This window comes from Natator depressus, chromosome 23, assembly GCF_965152275.1.
Source record: "Natator depressus isolate rNatDep1 chromosome 23, rNatDep2.hap1, whole genome shotgun sequence".
NCBI classification, from domain to species: Eukaryota; Metazoa; Chordata; order Testudines; family Cheloniidae; genus Natator; species Natator depressus.
Genome location: NC_134256.1, coordinates 5,011,669 through 5,027,013, shown reverse-complemented (window position 1 = coordinate 5,027,013; position 15,345 = coordinate 5,011,669). Strand labels below are relative to the sequence as shown.

At 56.9% G+C, this 15,345-nt stretch overlaps 1 protein-coding gene across 2 annotated transcripts in view; it reads right to left on the bottom strand.

Moving 5' to 3' along the window:
* Window positions 1–835: 835 nt before the first annotated feature.
* STRN4 (striatin 4) overlaps window positions 836–15,345 on the bottom strand; it is a 24,903-nt gene continuing 10,393 nt past the window's right edge. The window contains exons 5-18 of one of the 2 annotated variants that reach the window (XM_074937755.1): window positions 14,500–14,700; window positions 13,491–13,647; window positions 11,890–12,040; window positions 9,657–9,770; window positions 9,246–9,361; window positions 6,700–6,875; window positions 6,138–6,185; window positions 5,312–5,433; window positions 4,640–4,807; window positions 3,672–3,812; window positions 3,193–3,291; window positions 2,347–2,433; window positions 1,526–1,714; window positions 836–1,418 (exon numbers count right to left, since the gene is read on the bottom strand). In XM_074937755.1, coding sequence (XP_074793856.1) covers window positions 1,545–1,714; window positions 2,347–2,433; window positions 3,193–3,291; window positions 3,672–3,812; window positions 4,640–4,807; window positions 5,312–5,433; window positions 6,138–6,185; window positions 6,700–6,875; window positions 9,246–9,361; window positions 9,657–9,770; window positions 11,890–12,040; window positions 13,491–13,647; window positions 14,500–14,700 — 1,750 coding nt within the window. In that variant the 3' untranslated portion in view covers window positions 836–1,418; window positions 1,526–1,544. Of the gene's footprint in view, window positions 1,419–1,525; window positions 1,715–2,346; window positions 2,434–3,192; window positions 3,292–3,671; window positions 3,813–4,639; window positions 4,808–5,311; window positions 5,434–6,137; window positions 6,186–6,699; window positions 6,876–9,245; window positions 9,365–9,656; window positions 9,771–11,889; window positions 12,041–13,490; window positions 13,648–14,499; window positions 14,701–15,345 lie in introns of both variants that reach the window. The other variant, XM_074937756.1, reaches the window with a different exon arrangement.

The following is a 15,345-nucleotide window of genomic DNA, read 5'->3' as shown; positions in this document are numbered from 1 at the left end:
GGTGTTTGGCCAGTGCACCCACCCTAGGTAAACACTGCTCATGTCCAGTCCTGGCAAGGGTGGCCTTGCCCCCTGGGAACAGCATGGGGGTTTAGTGTTCTGGAAGGAGCACTCCAGGTGCCAGGCTCTGCCTGGACTGCGCTGGGGGTGGGCCGAGAACCAGGCTGCAGTCGGAGGGCAGGAGAACTGTTCGTGGATGAATGGAGCTCCTCTCACAGGGCAGGCAGGCAACCCTGGGCTAAGGGAGCAGTAGTGTCACACAGGAACTGCCTGCTCGGAGACCCCCCTCCTCTGGCAGGAAGGGATTATTGCTACAATAAGGTAGGAAGCCAAGGAGGCCGAGAGCTGCCCCCCAGGACCTGATGGGGCCAGGATCCAGGGCAGCGCCAAGCAGGCCAGGGGCAGGAGAAGGAGATCTGACATGGGAGGCTGGCTGGCCTGCAAACTGAAGGGCTAATAGGGCAGCGTGGTTTGCACAGCTGGGCCGAGGGCAGCAGCAGCCTTGGAGACCAAACACTCCAAATCAGGCCCGGTGGCGCTGCCCCCTGCAGGGGTGAGAGGGGAGGGCAGCACCCATCGGCCCCTCCACTGTCAACGCTGTAAACCCTGGTCCTGAGTCCCGTCCCCCTGTCCCAGTCACTCGCCTGGGCTGGCAGCAGCCTGGAAACTGCCTTGCTATCCCCACACTGCTCCCCGCAGGAAGGAACCTTCCTGGCCTGACCCAACGCACTGGAGCCTCTTATCCCAGGTGAACCTGAGCAACCTCCCAGCTGGCCCCCTCTTAAAATCAGTGCCCCTCCCTCCCTGGCTCTCCAGCCCCCCTTGTGATCACTAAGTCTGCCCCCAAACCCCTCCTGCTGACGGGCCTGGTGTCAGCCGACAAGGGTAGCTCGGCTGGAAGCCGGCTGCAAGGGGCCGGCAGGGAACAGCTCAGGGAGCAAAGGAAGAGGCCAGGAGACAGTTCTGGAGGGTTTGTGAATCCTAAAGGTCCAGGGGTTACTTTGTGGTCTGGCAGTGCCTTGCCCAGGGAAGTTAGGGGCAGCAAGGGCTGCCCTGGTGCTGGGGAGGGGACGAGTGCCCAACGTCATGGAACAGCTGTGCCCAGCCCCTCCCCGCCATTATCCGTGCCTGGCCCTGAACACTTTCCACTCGCTCGCTGGGAAATAAAACCAGGCGACCTTGAAACAAGCAGAAAAAACATTCCAGAATCTGGCTGCTGGGCCCTGAGGGCACGGAGAGGGCTGGTCACGGGGCTGTCATCCTCCCCTGCCTGCCCTCCCCAGCCACACACGTCCGTGCCACTCCACTGGGTGAGAAGAGCTGCCCCTTGGCAGTAGGTCCTGAGCTGTGGGGAGGTGGGGGGGGATATGCTCATCGCCAGACGGGGTTAGCACCTCTGGAGAGTCCCGGGGACCCACCTGTTGGGGGAGACAAGAGAAGCAGGCCAGTAGCAGGCAAGGGAGCGGGGCGGGGGGCCCTCTGGCCTCCCACTCCAGCGCTGCCCTGTCCCGCAGCCCCAGCTCACCTGCAGAATCCTCTGCCGCTCATACAAAGACCTTGGCAAGGGCGTCGGCCCCGGCACTGGCGATCAGGGCCTTGCTGGGGTGGAAGGCCACAGCGTGGATGGCCTCCTCGTGCTTCTTGCGGTGGGCCGTGATCTCCTGCACGCACGTCTTGTTGTCCAGGTTCCAGAGGCGCAGAGAGCAGTCATGGCCTGGGAGAGCCATCGGAGAAGGGTCACCCGTGGTCAGGGGAGAAGATACTCACCCACGGAGTCGGGAATAGAACTCAGGAGTCCTGGCTCCCAGCCCCCCTCGCTCTAACCACTAGACCCCACTGCCCTGCCAGTCCTGGCTCCCATTTCCCTGCTCTTCCCTCAAAGCTCAGCCAGCAAAGCCCAGAGCTCCCCCGCACAACACTCTGAGTCGCTTGTTTACTGCACTTAGTGCTGGATTCTGGATTTACTTCCCACTGAACACACCCAGCATGGGCAGTACCAAGCCAAATGCCCCTGCATTGCTCCCTGCACTGGAGAGACACCTCCCGCTAGGGGTGGGACAGGCGAGCCCAGCCCCCATGACCCATTCGGTCCTCGGCCCCTCTGACGCAGTCCAGAGGGCAGGTCTAGCCATGCCAGCGGCGATGGCAGGTGCCCTGCTCGGAAGCTGCTGAGATCCAGCAAACTCATTTCACTCCGGGGCCACGCGGGCGGGAACGATTTTTGGTCCCCGCTGGATTTGAACACCCGGATCACTGCCCATCCTCCCCCCCGCAGGTGACTCTCAAAGCCGAAAGCAGGCAAGATGCATGGAGCTGGGGGGCAGGTTGGAGCAGAAAGACACTTACTTCCAGACATGAGGAAGACCCCGTTGGGGTCCACGGCGAGGCAGGTGACAGCGTCCAAGTGAGCGACCATGGAGTGGATGGCTTTCCCTTGGCACGGAGAGCAGAAAGGGTTAATAGGGCAGCTCCCACTCATGCCTGGGGCCTGCTCTAACCACTAGGTGTTCTCCTCACAACCCATGGGGTGGGGTAGCTTACAGTGCTGGATTCCCCATGAGCATGGGAAAGGTGGCTCCCTCTACTGGGGGGGGGTCTTGGAGCAGCATGCTTAGGGGAGGACACTGAGGGGCCGCCAGGGTGGCAAGAGGGGATGGGACCCTCCTGGGGAAGGGGGAGACAGTGACACCCCCAGGTGGGTGAGTGGGGTGGGCTGGGAGCCATCAGATCTGTAGACACGGTCTGTTCAAGGCAGGTGAGGGGAGCTGGAGGGCAGACTGGTCCTTGGGAGGGACATGGGCCTTGCGAGGGAGCTGATTCCATCGCATCATGGGTGAGTCTCCCTGTGAAGGGCGCACGGGAAGGCTCGCACGTGCGCCCTGGGGAGATGGCAGGCGGCACAGCAGGGGCTGGGCCCTGCATGCACAGATTTCACCCCATAACTGCCACCTACCTCTCTTCCCACCCGCAGCAGATGGGGGATGCCCAAGGCAGGACCCCAAAGCACAGTGATGTCAGAGCCTCCCTCAAGAGCCTCAAGGCTGTGGGAGAGATGGCCCCAGGAGGTGGAGCTCTGGGAAACAGCAAGGCCCTTCGCCCCTAGGAGATTGGGCTGGCTGCCTTCCTGCCAGGGGGTGGGGCTGAGAAGGGGGCAGCAGGTCTGTCCCAGCCGCCAGCAGACGGCTGCCCTACCTGTCCGGTTGTCCAAGAAGCGGATTCCTCGATCATCGTGCGCTGTGATGGTGACGGGCTGCGTCGGATGGCTCACCACGTGATTGATTTGACTGAATCCTGGGTCAGAACATGGGAGAGGGAGCAGGTTACCACCGAACCATCCATGCCCCCTCATCCCCCCACCCTGGCCTGACCCCTCCTGTGCTCATCCCTCTACCGCCCCCTGCTGGAGAAGTGCCTCCCAGGCAAGGATTTCAAAGCACAAACTAAACTGCTGGGCCTCACCGCCACCTGGGAGATGGACACCTCACGGCGGGGAGGGAGGGAATCGGGGAGAGGCAGTGACTTGCCTACCATCACACAGCAAATCAATAAGAGCTGTGAACAGAACGCAGGAGTCCTGACTCCCAGCCTCCCCCACCCTCCCGTGCTCTAACCACTAGACCCCACTCCCCTCCCACAGCTGGGACTAGAACGCAGGAGTCACCCCAGCTCACCAGTGGTGGCTCTGGATTCCAGCGTCAGGATGGGCTGGGAGGTCTCCAGGTCGTACAGCACCGTGTTGCCTGTTCGGAAGGCGGCCACAACATGGGCAGGGTCCATGCTGGCGAACACGACAGAGGTAGGAATTCCGTACTCTGCAGGAGGGGCGGGGACACAGGGAGAACAATGAAGGCCGCCTTACGGGACCAACCATCACGCGTCAGTGCCAAGACCACCCCTGCTGTGGCGCCAGACAGAGCAAAGCATTCCAACCGCACTAACTCACAAGCCTCAACCCAACCACTCCCAAAATGCAGCCATCTCTGGGGTGGAGTATGTCACATGCACACAGCAACGGCACAAAGTTTACAACGGGAAGTGAAGTGCCTCCCTGTATCCCATTGAAACTAGAGGTCTGTTAGAGAGGCAGAACGGCATTCCCTGAGTTGGAATTTGACCAGGGCATCAGGCAGCATCGTGACTTTTTGGGAAGTTACCAAGGGATCTTCAATGCCAAGAAAGAATGGCCCTCGTTTTAGATGGCACCTATCTAAGGTACATATGTTCCCCCCACATCTCTGTAGTATCTGAGAGTCTCACAATCTTTAATGGATTTATCCTCACAATGCCCATGAGGCAGGGCAGGCCTATAATCCCCATTACACAGATGGGGAAACCGAGGCACAGAGAGACTAAGTGACTTGCCCAAGATCACAAATGTCTGTGGAGGAGCAGGGACTTGAACCCAAGTCTTCCAAGTCCTAGGCTAGGGCCCTAACTAATGGGCCATCCTCCCACCTATTGAAGCACAGCACTCCCTAGTACCGTGCTAGGGCACTGGGGTCAAAACTGACCCAAAAAGAGAGAGATCCCCATGCTGTTCCTAACCCCCCCCAAAACCTTAATCTGGTAGGAAACACCCTCTCCAAGGGGCCCCCATTTCCCAGCCAGGCTCTGTTATCCCAGGGTAGGGTTTGCTCACCACGCTCCGTGTTGTAAGTGCTGAGGCAGGATGGGTTCTCGCTAGGGTCCCATATCCTGACCGTGCCATCTGCTGAACACGAAGCCAGGCGGTTCTTGGAAGGGCTGAATGCCAGGCCCCAGATCGCATCCGTGTGGCCTTCCAGGACGTTGCTGAGGACTCCTGGATCTGGGCCAGAAACAACGTCGGGGTCAAGGAGGAGTCACGCCACATCCTGGCTCCCAGCTGGGGAGCGTCACCCGACTTTGCCCCAGGGCCCTCCTCCAGCTGAGAGTTCCCAGCATACAGTGCTCCACCTCCACTGGAGTGGCCAGGCCGCAGTGCATACTGGGAACTGTAGTCTCCACAGGTCAAGTCAAAGGCCACTGTGCCCTGGTGAGTTTTCTACACATCAGGTACAGCCCGTCAGCTCCTGAAGAGATTCCAGCACAGCCCTCTGTTGGGTATTGGCACGCCCACTCCCCAGCACTGCCACCCTGCCCTCCCCTCCCCGGAAAACTCCCAGCAACCCCAAGGAGACAAAACCACCCTGAAAAATCACCCAAAATCTCACATTTGGGCCTCACTCCACCCTCCTCCCAGCTGTCAGGAGACAGGCTGGATACTCTGGGGTCTGCTCAGTGCGTAGGGACTGCCAAGGGAGAGGACGGACAGACAGCTGCCTGCACCCACCATAACTGTCGTAAGGATCCATGCTCAAATCCGGGACCCTCCAGAAGCGGATCTTGGTGTCCGTTCCTCCGCTGTAGCAATATTCGCTGTTACAGCCCATGGCAATGGAGAGCACTGGACCCCTGCAGAAACGGGACGGCCACAGAAATGAAGGGCAGGGCGAAGGAAATGGGGCAGAGAAAGAATGGGGGAGGGGGACTTCCAAAGCTGTAGGATGGGGCTTCCCCTCTCTGCCCCACACTCACAAGGACTCTCCCAAGGAGCAAGCGTGGGTGCAAACCACACAGGATGAGCCAACCACAGCCACCCACTAGGGGAAAGGCGCAGCCACGTGGAGCCCATCTCAGCCCTGGGCTTTGGGAAGGCATTCGGGGGGTCAGAGCACCCTCTAGTGGCAAAGTCTCTCGTTTGGCACTCCAGACAGCACCTGCCTGGACTGAACCACTCGTCCCTCGTAGACCGACGGAGTCGTTTAATGAACTTGCAAGACACCGGAGCTGCACTAACTGCACTTGTGGGTAGGCTGGGGGTTCAGAATTAGCCCTGACCCTCTCGCCCCAACCTCCTGCGGGTTTAAGCCTCACCCCTTCATTAAATCACAGACTGCCGAGACCAGGGTTCCAACATCTGATCCCAAAGGCTGTACTGAGGCCCAGGATCCAGACTCTAGGGTCATGGGCTTGACTCTCTGGGACCACAGAGTACATTAGGGAGATGCTCCGGCCACAGTCACTCATGGATTTTGGACCCTGGGATCAATACACGGGTGGGGAGATGCCCCTTAGGGCAGAGGTACCAGGCATCAGCCTCACACCCCAGGACTCACCTGTGTGCCCGGAAAGCGTAGACCGGCTCCACATCCAGTGCGGCGTTCCTGCAGCAGGAGAGGAAAGGGCAGAGATTAGCGGGGGGGGGACCCCCAGCTGATAGGGCTGGATGCTTTATACTCTACCGCCCAGCAGGACTGGCTCAGGGACAGGGCCGGACCCCACAGTGGAAAGGCCCAGGGTTCAATGTGTGACCTTCCCTCAGCATCAGGGGAGAAGGGGAGGGGATGTTGCTGGGATTTTAACCCTTTTGCGCCCACGTGAAACTGAACAAATCAGGTTAACAGCTGGCAGTGCTCCCCTTCCCCACCTCCCCATCCCAAAATAACCAGCCCCACATGCAGCATGATGTGGAATGCCGGGGGGAACCTTGAGGGGCTGCTGGCTAACAGATGCCTTAGACACGTGGGTGTATTTATGTTCTCCCTTCCCTAGATTTGGTTTTTACAGGGTGTGGTTAACGCATCTGCCTGGCAATCCCTCCCCACCCCTCCCCCATGCAGCGCCTCCTGCTGGCCCTGCTGAGCCTGGCATGCTCCCCAAGCGACAGCCGAGGCTCACTTCTTGGCAGCAACCGTCTTCTGGAGGTTCCACAGCTTCAGCGTGCCATCCTCAGAGGCTGTGACTAGCGCAGACTCTGTGTGGTGGAAAACCAGGGCCCGGATCCCGTCGTAGTGACTCCGGAGGGTGAACTTGGGATTCCAGGTCTTCTTAAAGGCGTCCTTGCCGTCTGACAGCTGGAAACACAAAACAAGGCCGCGTGATCACAGCTACGCTCTCCTCCTCCTCTGAGCTGGGCCAAGCCATCTCTGTCCATTTTCAATTAAAGCCCCCGACAGGGACCAGCAGCCAGGCTGCTCCTGCACATCCTCTGCCGTTCTCTGAAAACATCCACTCAATGTGCAGCAGCAGTCCAAAAAGCGAACAGAATGCTGGGAATCATTAAGAAAGGGAAAAACAGAAAATATCATATTGCCTCTACATAAATACATGGTACGCCCACATCTTAGATACTGTGTGTAGATGTGGTCGCCCCATCTCAAAAAAGATATATTGGAATTGGAAAAGGTTCAGAAAAGGGCAACAAAAATGATCAGGTTATGGAACAGTTGCCAGATGAGGAGAGATTAATAAACTGGGACTTTTCAGCTTGGAAAAGAGACGACTAAGGGGGGATATGATTGAGGTCTATGAAATCATGACTGGTGTTGAGAAAGTAAATAAGGAAGTGTTATTTACTCCTTCTCATAACACAAGAACTAGGGGCCACCAAATGAAATTAATAGGCAGCAGGTTTAAAACAAACAAAAGGAAGTATTTTTTTCACACAATGCACAGTCAACCTGTGGAACTCCTTGCCAGAGGATACTGTGGAGGCCAAGACTATAACTGGGTTCAAAAAAGAACTAGATAAGTTCATGGAGGATAGGTCCCTCAATGGCTATTAGCCAGGATGGGCAGGGATGGTGTCCTTAGCCTCTGTTTACCAGAAGCTGGGAATGGGCGATGGGATGGATCACTTGATGATGACCTGTTCTGTTCATTCCCTCTGGGGCACCTGGCATTGGCCACTGTCGGAAGACAGGACACCAGGCTAGATGGACCTTTGGTCTGACCCAATATGGCCGTTCTTATGGTCTGCTTGTGGGTTATTATCCCAAGCATCTGCCTGCCTGCTGGCTCAGTACCACACCTGTCTTAACTACATTAGGTCCTTATATGGCCTCCATCACTATGGTATCAGAGCACCTCCTCTCAACACCTTGTGAGGCAGGGCAGAGCAGGGGTATTATTATTATTATTATTAGTCTCTTTTCGCACAGCACCTAGCACAATGGGGCCCTGGGCCATGACTAGGGCTCCTATGCGCTAACGTAATACACCTAATAAATAATAATTTCACTGATGGGAAACTGAGGCACAGTGACTCACCCAAGGTCACAGAGGCATCGTGTGGCAAAGGAGAGACTTGAATCAGGTCTCCCAAGTCCCAGGCAAGAGTCATAACTACTCCTCTCATCCCCAACAGGCTCAGTTACAAACTTTTGCTGATGCCAACAGCAACATGGCTTTTCATGGAATTATGGAGCTACAGGGCTGGAAGGGACCCCAAGAGATCCTCTAGTCCACCCCTCTGCACTGCGGCAGGGCTGAGGCTACCTCTCGTCTGGCCCTGGGAGCCATGCGCTCAGGTCTGGCGCTGGGAACGCTCAGGACAGAGCAGGGGTGGATTAGAACAAAACTCTTCTCAGAAGAGCTAAGAGAGGCAGGAAAAAAATCCAAACTGGCCTCGTACTCCTTCCTGCACTGGAAAATGGCTGCATACTTAAAAGGGAAACTAGCAATCCAGTAGAGACTGGTCATACTGGTATGTTCACTGGCTATGCAGGAGGGTGTTCTGGTGGTCCCATAGGAATCAGAGTTTGCTCCATATGTCCCAGACCCAAGCCAAGAAGGCCCCACCTCTAGCCCCCACTAGAGTTCCCATCTGGGGACTACTAGTAGACATGTCCTGCTGGATGCCAACTGTCTGCCTGGTGCCCATGGAGCAAGACAGCATCTGTATCAGACAGGACCCAATCATGTGGTCTGTCCATCTGCTCCACACCCAGATAAGCTGGTAGCTAGCGCAGCCCCCAAAGCACAGGGGTCCCTGCAGCTCCCTGCATGGAACTCCCCCCCAACCCCAGCACGCAGGCAGCTGGCTTCTGCACCAGCTGAGATTCTCAGGTTACTTCCTGCAGAGGGCATTAAAATACAGTCCAAGCTGAGGGAGACAGCAGCTAGGTCTGTGGAGAGAAATGACTGCTAAACTCCAACCAGGGGGTGAATGGGAGGAGATGTTCCTGGATGCTGCTGTGCCCAGGGACCTCAGGTGCCAGAAAGATCCTCAGGCTGTGGGGCTCATTAGACTCATCTTGATGGGCAGATGTCGGTGCAAAGGACAGCTGGGTATTAGAGCCCACGGAATAGGATGTACGGGGTGTACGGAGCGGTGCTGTGCCACGGATACCTGGCCCCACAGGCGGCACTGACTAACGCTCAAGGAGCCTGGGCTAAGGGCCAGCTCGGAAAGCTGGGGCGAGGAGATGACGCCGGCTACTCACATCACAACTGAGCTCGTTGTCGTTGGTGACGGTCAGGTCCGCCAGGTCCCCCAGACTTACTTCCCCTCCGCCGATGGTGTCCATGATAAACACGTCCGAGGAGAAGCCAAGCGACCCTGCTGCAAGGGGAGAAGGGGCAAAGCTCAGGGCTAACTGGAGAGGTGCCAGGTGGGAGCAGGTTTACAACTGGAGGAAAGGCAGCGGTATTCCAAGCTTGAGAAGGGTATGCTGGGAGCACCCGTGGGTGAGAGGTGGTCTGTAGGGCCTCTGTAACTGGGGATTTGCTGAAGAGGTCCAGAGGAACATGACAGCTTGAGCGTGATGGACCCCCCCCCCGCAACTTCTCCCCTCCATAACACAATCCCCACCCCACAGCCTCAACAGGAGGGGAACAAAGGGACTAGGTGTTACCTTCATGAGACCGGGGGTGACTGGAGATGGCAGATGGAACGGATGGTTTAGGAGGCAGCCCATCAACGTCCCGGAGATCGGCAAGCATGCCTTGAAGCTTAACTCTCCGGCTCTCTGCAGAGGAAAGAAAGATGAAGAAGGTTAAAATCCAGGCCCTGGCAGCATGGTAAGAGACAGGTAGCTTCTTTGGGAACAGGACAAGACCCCTGAAATATGGGTTTGCCCTCAGCATTTGTTAGTTTCACTGCTTCCCCTGTTCTTGGTGGAAGTCTTTCATCCAGCCACATGGGAAAGAGAAACATGCAAGAAGAGGAATTCAGTGAAGCCCTATGGCCTGTGCTATGCAGGGGGTCAGACTAGCTGCTCACAATGGTCCCTTCTGGCCTGGGAATTTATGAAGAGGAAAAGAACCAAAGGAACAGGCCTGGGACCTATTTTGTTCTATAAGGGTTCTTATCTCGCCCTCATCATCAGGGCGCCTTTCAGACATGCAGTAACTGACACAATAACCACCTCTCCCCTGTGGTTCGTTCTATCCCACAAGGGCGGGGATTGTGGCGGGGAGGGAGGGGGGTTTTGGTAAAGTTTTGCTGTTGATTAAAATGTCCACACCACTCTGTGTTTCTGTTAGAGGAGCCTGGTCGGAGCAGTGCTCCCAGCACTGGGAGCAAAGGGTGGGCGGATATCGGATAGTCCTTAGCTCCTGGGGGAGTTTGTTCCGCAGTCTGGGACTGGCCCCTGAGGACAATCCTTCTCCTGTGCAGACAGGCGTTACGCTGATGGTAACAAAGTTCCATGGTGCTGGAGGAGCAGCGTCATCAACCATGCTCCCCACCCTGGAGCCTCTTTTAGATCTAGCCTGGGCCCGGGCTACGGGGGGCCTTGAAGATAAGGACTGAGACTGCGAACTAGATTCAGTTTCTGCAGGTTGCCAGTGTAGAGGGCAGAGAATAGGTGTGACATGCACACAGCAGCCAGCGCTGCTGACCCAAAACTGCCTTCGACTCATGGTTTGAAACTGATGATGCTCCTTTAAAAAGAAAGCTTTCCTTCCAGGCTGGGACACTGCATGGCCCATTGCAGCCCGGAGGAAATGTGGAGTGTTAAATTCCTGAGAACACAAGGTTGTAGCAGCTCTAGAGGGCGCTCACGTCATATGGAGTCCAGGCCCAGGGGCTAGGACCAGCTTCACTGCCAGGAACTGGAGCTGCCAGGAGCCAGGCTGGAATCACTGATGGGGGGGCAGCGGGGAATGGACTACTGTACGAGTGTATGTGGGAACAGGGGAAGGAACGCTTCATGCCATCCAAGCCTGCAGAGGAAGCGCAACCGCCCGGTGCTTTCCTGCTGAAGGCTGGTTGAGGGCAGCCCTGAGGGGAAAGCAGGATCATCCCGACCGGACATGGGAACAGCAGCTGCCGCTAGCAATGTGCTCCTCAGGAAGTCTGCATTTCCTCTCTGAAAGCTCAGAGCACTGCTGGGGGAGGAAGGAGCCAGGGAACCCCACATCCCTGCAGCGGAGATGGGGAGTCAGTGGCTCTTTCACCTTGCTAGAAACCTTTCCTGGTTTGGGAAGTTTGCAGTGTGACCCAGCAGTAAAGCGCACAACAGATCCCAGGGAAGGGAGGGGGCAGATCCTCTTTACAGGGCTCTTGGGATTTACATGCAGTTCTAGGCACCATGGTCCCTGGAGGATATGAATGAACCAGGGGGAGCTTGACAAACAGAAATGATCCAGGAGGGGGCTGAGAGTAAAGGTATTCTTCTTCCTGATTCCTAGCCTTCCTGCTCTAATCACCAGACCCCCCACACCCCTCCCAGTCGACTCCCGATAGAACCTGAATCCCAGCCCCCCTGGGCCAGCCATTATACCCCAGTCCTTTCCCATAGCCAGAGGCAGAACCCAGAAATCCTGGCTCCCAGCAGTCACGTGCTCTATGCAAAGCTTGGCTAAGCTATGAGGAAGCTGTAGCGGGGACAAGTCGCTGGCTGCATACATGAAGGATGTCACCCCAAAGGTGGGTGGGGAATTCATTTGGCTGACACATGGATGTAAGTTGCAGCAATGGAGGGTTAATGTGGGCTGTAAGGAGCTCGGGAATGATCTCCCCCAGGGACGTGCAGAAAAGTGGGGAAGGCCCATCGCATGGAGAGACAGAACCAGACTGGAGGGTTTGGTCCTGTGGGGATGGCTGCTGGGAGCTCTAGGATCCTATCCACACACTCCCATTACCAAGCTCGTTCCCGTCCCCGGTGCGCCGGGCGTCCCCGGAGCCCTCGCCGTTCTCCCCAGAGCCCAAGAAGTCAAACTCGTTCAAGGCATCCTCAGAGTCTTCATCATCCTCCTCATCCTCCACCTCGGGCATCAGGGGCTTTGTGGCAAGCTGGTAACACAGACTGGAGAGAGTTAGCCTAGGGCAGGGGGGCTCCAAGCTTAGCCTGCTCCCCGCAGCCTGTGGACACAATGCGGAGACACCAGCCCACAGGATTGACAGACCCAGACCTGGGATGGGACCCAGGTAGATTCTGTTCAACACAGGAGGGCTGGGAGAGGAAGATCAGAGACCATGGCCAAGGAAAGCCTGGGCTACTGATTAGCTAGGGTGGGGCACATCTGCACACGTGGGAAGGACGCTGCCATTCTCCAGGCAGAGTGCTTAGGGGGAGCTGTGTGCACATAGGGCTGCAGCCACTAAAAGGGTTAACCGTTCTATACAAGGCCAATAGCCGCTCATACACACAAGCACAGCGCAGGGCTCTGCACATGCATGTTAGGACACGCGTGTGCACCAACATTAACACGACTTAGGGCTTCCCTGTCCCATTACCATGCCCCCAGATTGAGCGCTGGGGCGGCAGGTCCCTCTCACCACAGGGCAGGCTGGAGTTGGGAAGGTGAAGTCGTTTCAGGCATCCGTGTGTTATGGCAGTGGGGTCAGACCACCCCTCTGCGATCTCTGCCACGCAGCTGCTGCTGCAGCATGGATCTCGTTAGAAGCCAGAGACACTTAATGGGTAGAAACGGGACAAGGGAACCCTGCAGAAGAAACCACCACTCCCCCATCAGCAAGGGAAAGGGAACCAAGAAAAAGAGGGTGTATGGGGCAATGTTTAGAGCACAGGGGCAGCCAGGAGTCCTAGGTTCTATCCCCACCTCTGGGAGGAGAGTGTGTCTAGTGGTTAGAGCGGAGGGGCTGCTGGGAATCAGGACTCCTGGGTTCTATCCCCAGCTCTGTCACTGACTCACCATGTGACTGGGCATGTCACTTCCCTGCTCGCTCTGTGCTTCACATCTCCCATCTGTAAAATGGGCACAATGCTGGTGCACCCCACAGGACAGAGTGTGAGGATTAATTAAAGCACTTTGAGATCCTTGGAGGAAAATGCCAGAGGAAGGCCAGGAATTATCGTTGCTAGAAGTTGCCCCCTACTGTGGGTGGTGGGAGCTGAAGGTGAAAACTTCCTATCCGGCCGCCAAGGCAAACGCAGGAGCATCTGATTATTATGTTACTTGTCCATTTATAGCACTCTTCTGCAGAGGCTTATCAAGCACTTTATAAAGGCGGATGTGTATTAACCTTGTTATACAGCTGGGAAACAGAGGCACACGGAGAGGACTGGCCCACGGCCATGCAGTGAGACAGTAATAAAGCTGAGAACAGAACCCAAGAGTCCTGACTCCCAGTGAATCCTTGTTCTAACCAATCCACTACACTCTCCTCTCAGAGGAGCCAGGAGTTCTGATGCCCAGTCCCTGCCATCAGAAACCTATCGGGAGTGCTTGTTAGAGTGGCCCAGGACATGTTAATTGTCTCCTGTCCTTGTAAGACCTGCCTTTACTCGCTGTTTCTTGTGCTGCCGCTGGGTCTCGAGAGGAAGGCCTTCCAGATCTTCCTCTTCATCGCTGTCCTCGTCCTCGCAGTTCTGGAGGAAGGGGATTTTCTCCATCACCGAGCTGCTGATTCGGTCCTTTGTCTCCTTCCCAGCGTTCCTGCCAGAGGCAGAGGTGATACCAGGCCAGCGTTAGGGAATGAGGCTGCACTGCGGCCCCCCAACCCAGTGTAGCCCACTGGGCAGAGAGAATGGAGAGCAGCTGCATTGTGGAAGTCGGGGAGAAGGGATAGAAACCTCCCTGGTTCAGGGCACTAGCTGAGTTCTAACTGCCTGGGGTTGGGAAGTAATGCCATAGGGGTCTCCTGTCACATCTTCCTCTGAAGCAGCTGGGGCCAGCCACTGAGGATCCTGCTCTGCTTCCTATGCTAGAAGAGCTCCACGGCCCAGAGGTCCCCCCCATGGCACCCTGCAGCTGGATATCAACACTTTTGCAGTGAACACATGCACATCCCATTGGGGATGAGACACCATGCAGCAAAACCCCTCGGTGGGGGGCAGCTCCCCCCATACCATGCTGACTCCAGGCAAAGCGCCATCTAGGCAGCATGCCCCCTTTTTACCAAGCAGAATCAGGGCCTATCCCCCTCAGCACAGTGCATCACCCGTCTCCCGCACCAGCCAGACTCTCTTCTGGATGCATTCAACCCAGACATCCCCCCCAGCTTCCCCCACCAGCCAGAACCCCCCTCATCCAGCAGAAACCTACCCTGCCCCATGAGACACCCCAGGCTGGAACCCCCCTCCCCTGCCAGCAGGATCCCCATCCATCCATCTTGCAGAGCACCCCCTCCCATAGCAGCAAAACCCCATCCATGCAGCAGCCTGTGAGAACCCCCAGCAAAGAGAAGCACGCAGCCCCCGATATAACTCAAGAGGAGGCATAGAACAGCGATGCCCCCTACAGGAGGGGGGCAAGATGTATGGACAGGACAGAGGGCTGCCCCCTCACCTTTTAATCTGTTCCTCGATCTGTTTGACAAGCAACGACTCGCCCCCGTTCAGCCCAGGGGGCCCCGGAGCAGGACCCAGCCCCAAGTCGCTGGGCTCAACGGTGCCGTTCAGCTCCACAGAGCAGCGGCCCAGCAGGGAGCGCACTCGCTTGGAACGCATGTCCAGGATGGTGTCTGTGTAGCCCACTTCTTCCAGGTACCTGCGATGAGGGAGAAAGGCGAGTTGAGAGCTAGGGTCCAGGGCAGGACAGCATAACGCTCTCCGTCTGTGGATCTCCACACACTTTAGAGACATGGCGGGTCAGCAATCTCTCCAGAGCTGGCATGGGAAAGGGACTACTCCAAGTCAGCAAAGCAGACCTGAGAACTTCCCCCTTGCAGTCCTGTGTGCTCCCTCATTTCATCCGTGACGTCAAGAAGGCTGCACAGACTTAGGGGGAAAATGAGGGAGGCCTAGGCAGATCCCCAAGGAGTCCCTCTCTGGAGGAGGGTGCAGCATGAGACAGCCCTCCACGCTGCCAGCGGCATTTGATCCTCAGAGGGTGGTGGCTCTCCCAGCCACAGGGCAGGTGCCACAATAAAGGGAACATAGCTGCAGAGAGGAAGCGTGGGCCTGTGGGTAAGGCACAGGGCTGGGAGTCAAGAGAACTGGGTTCTATCCCCTTAGCGCGGCCACAGGCTTGCTGGGTGACCTCGGGCAAGTCACTTGCATTCTCAGCATCTCGGTTCCCACCCGGTACACATGGGGTTAATGTTACTAAGCTGATGGCTGGAGGACTGGGACACTAGTGCACGGGGTCCACATGGCGCCCGAACTTACCACCCAAGCTACATACGGAGCAATG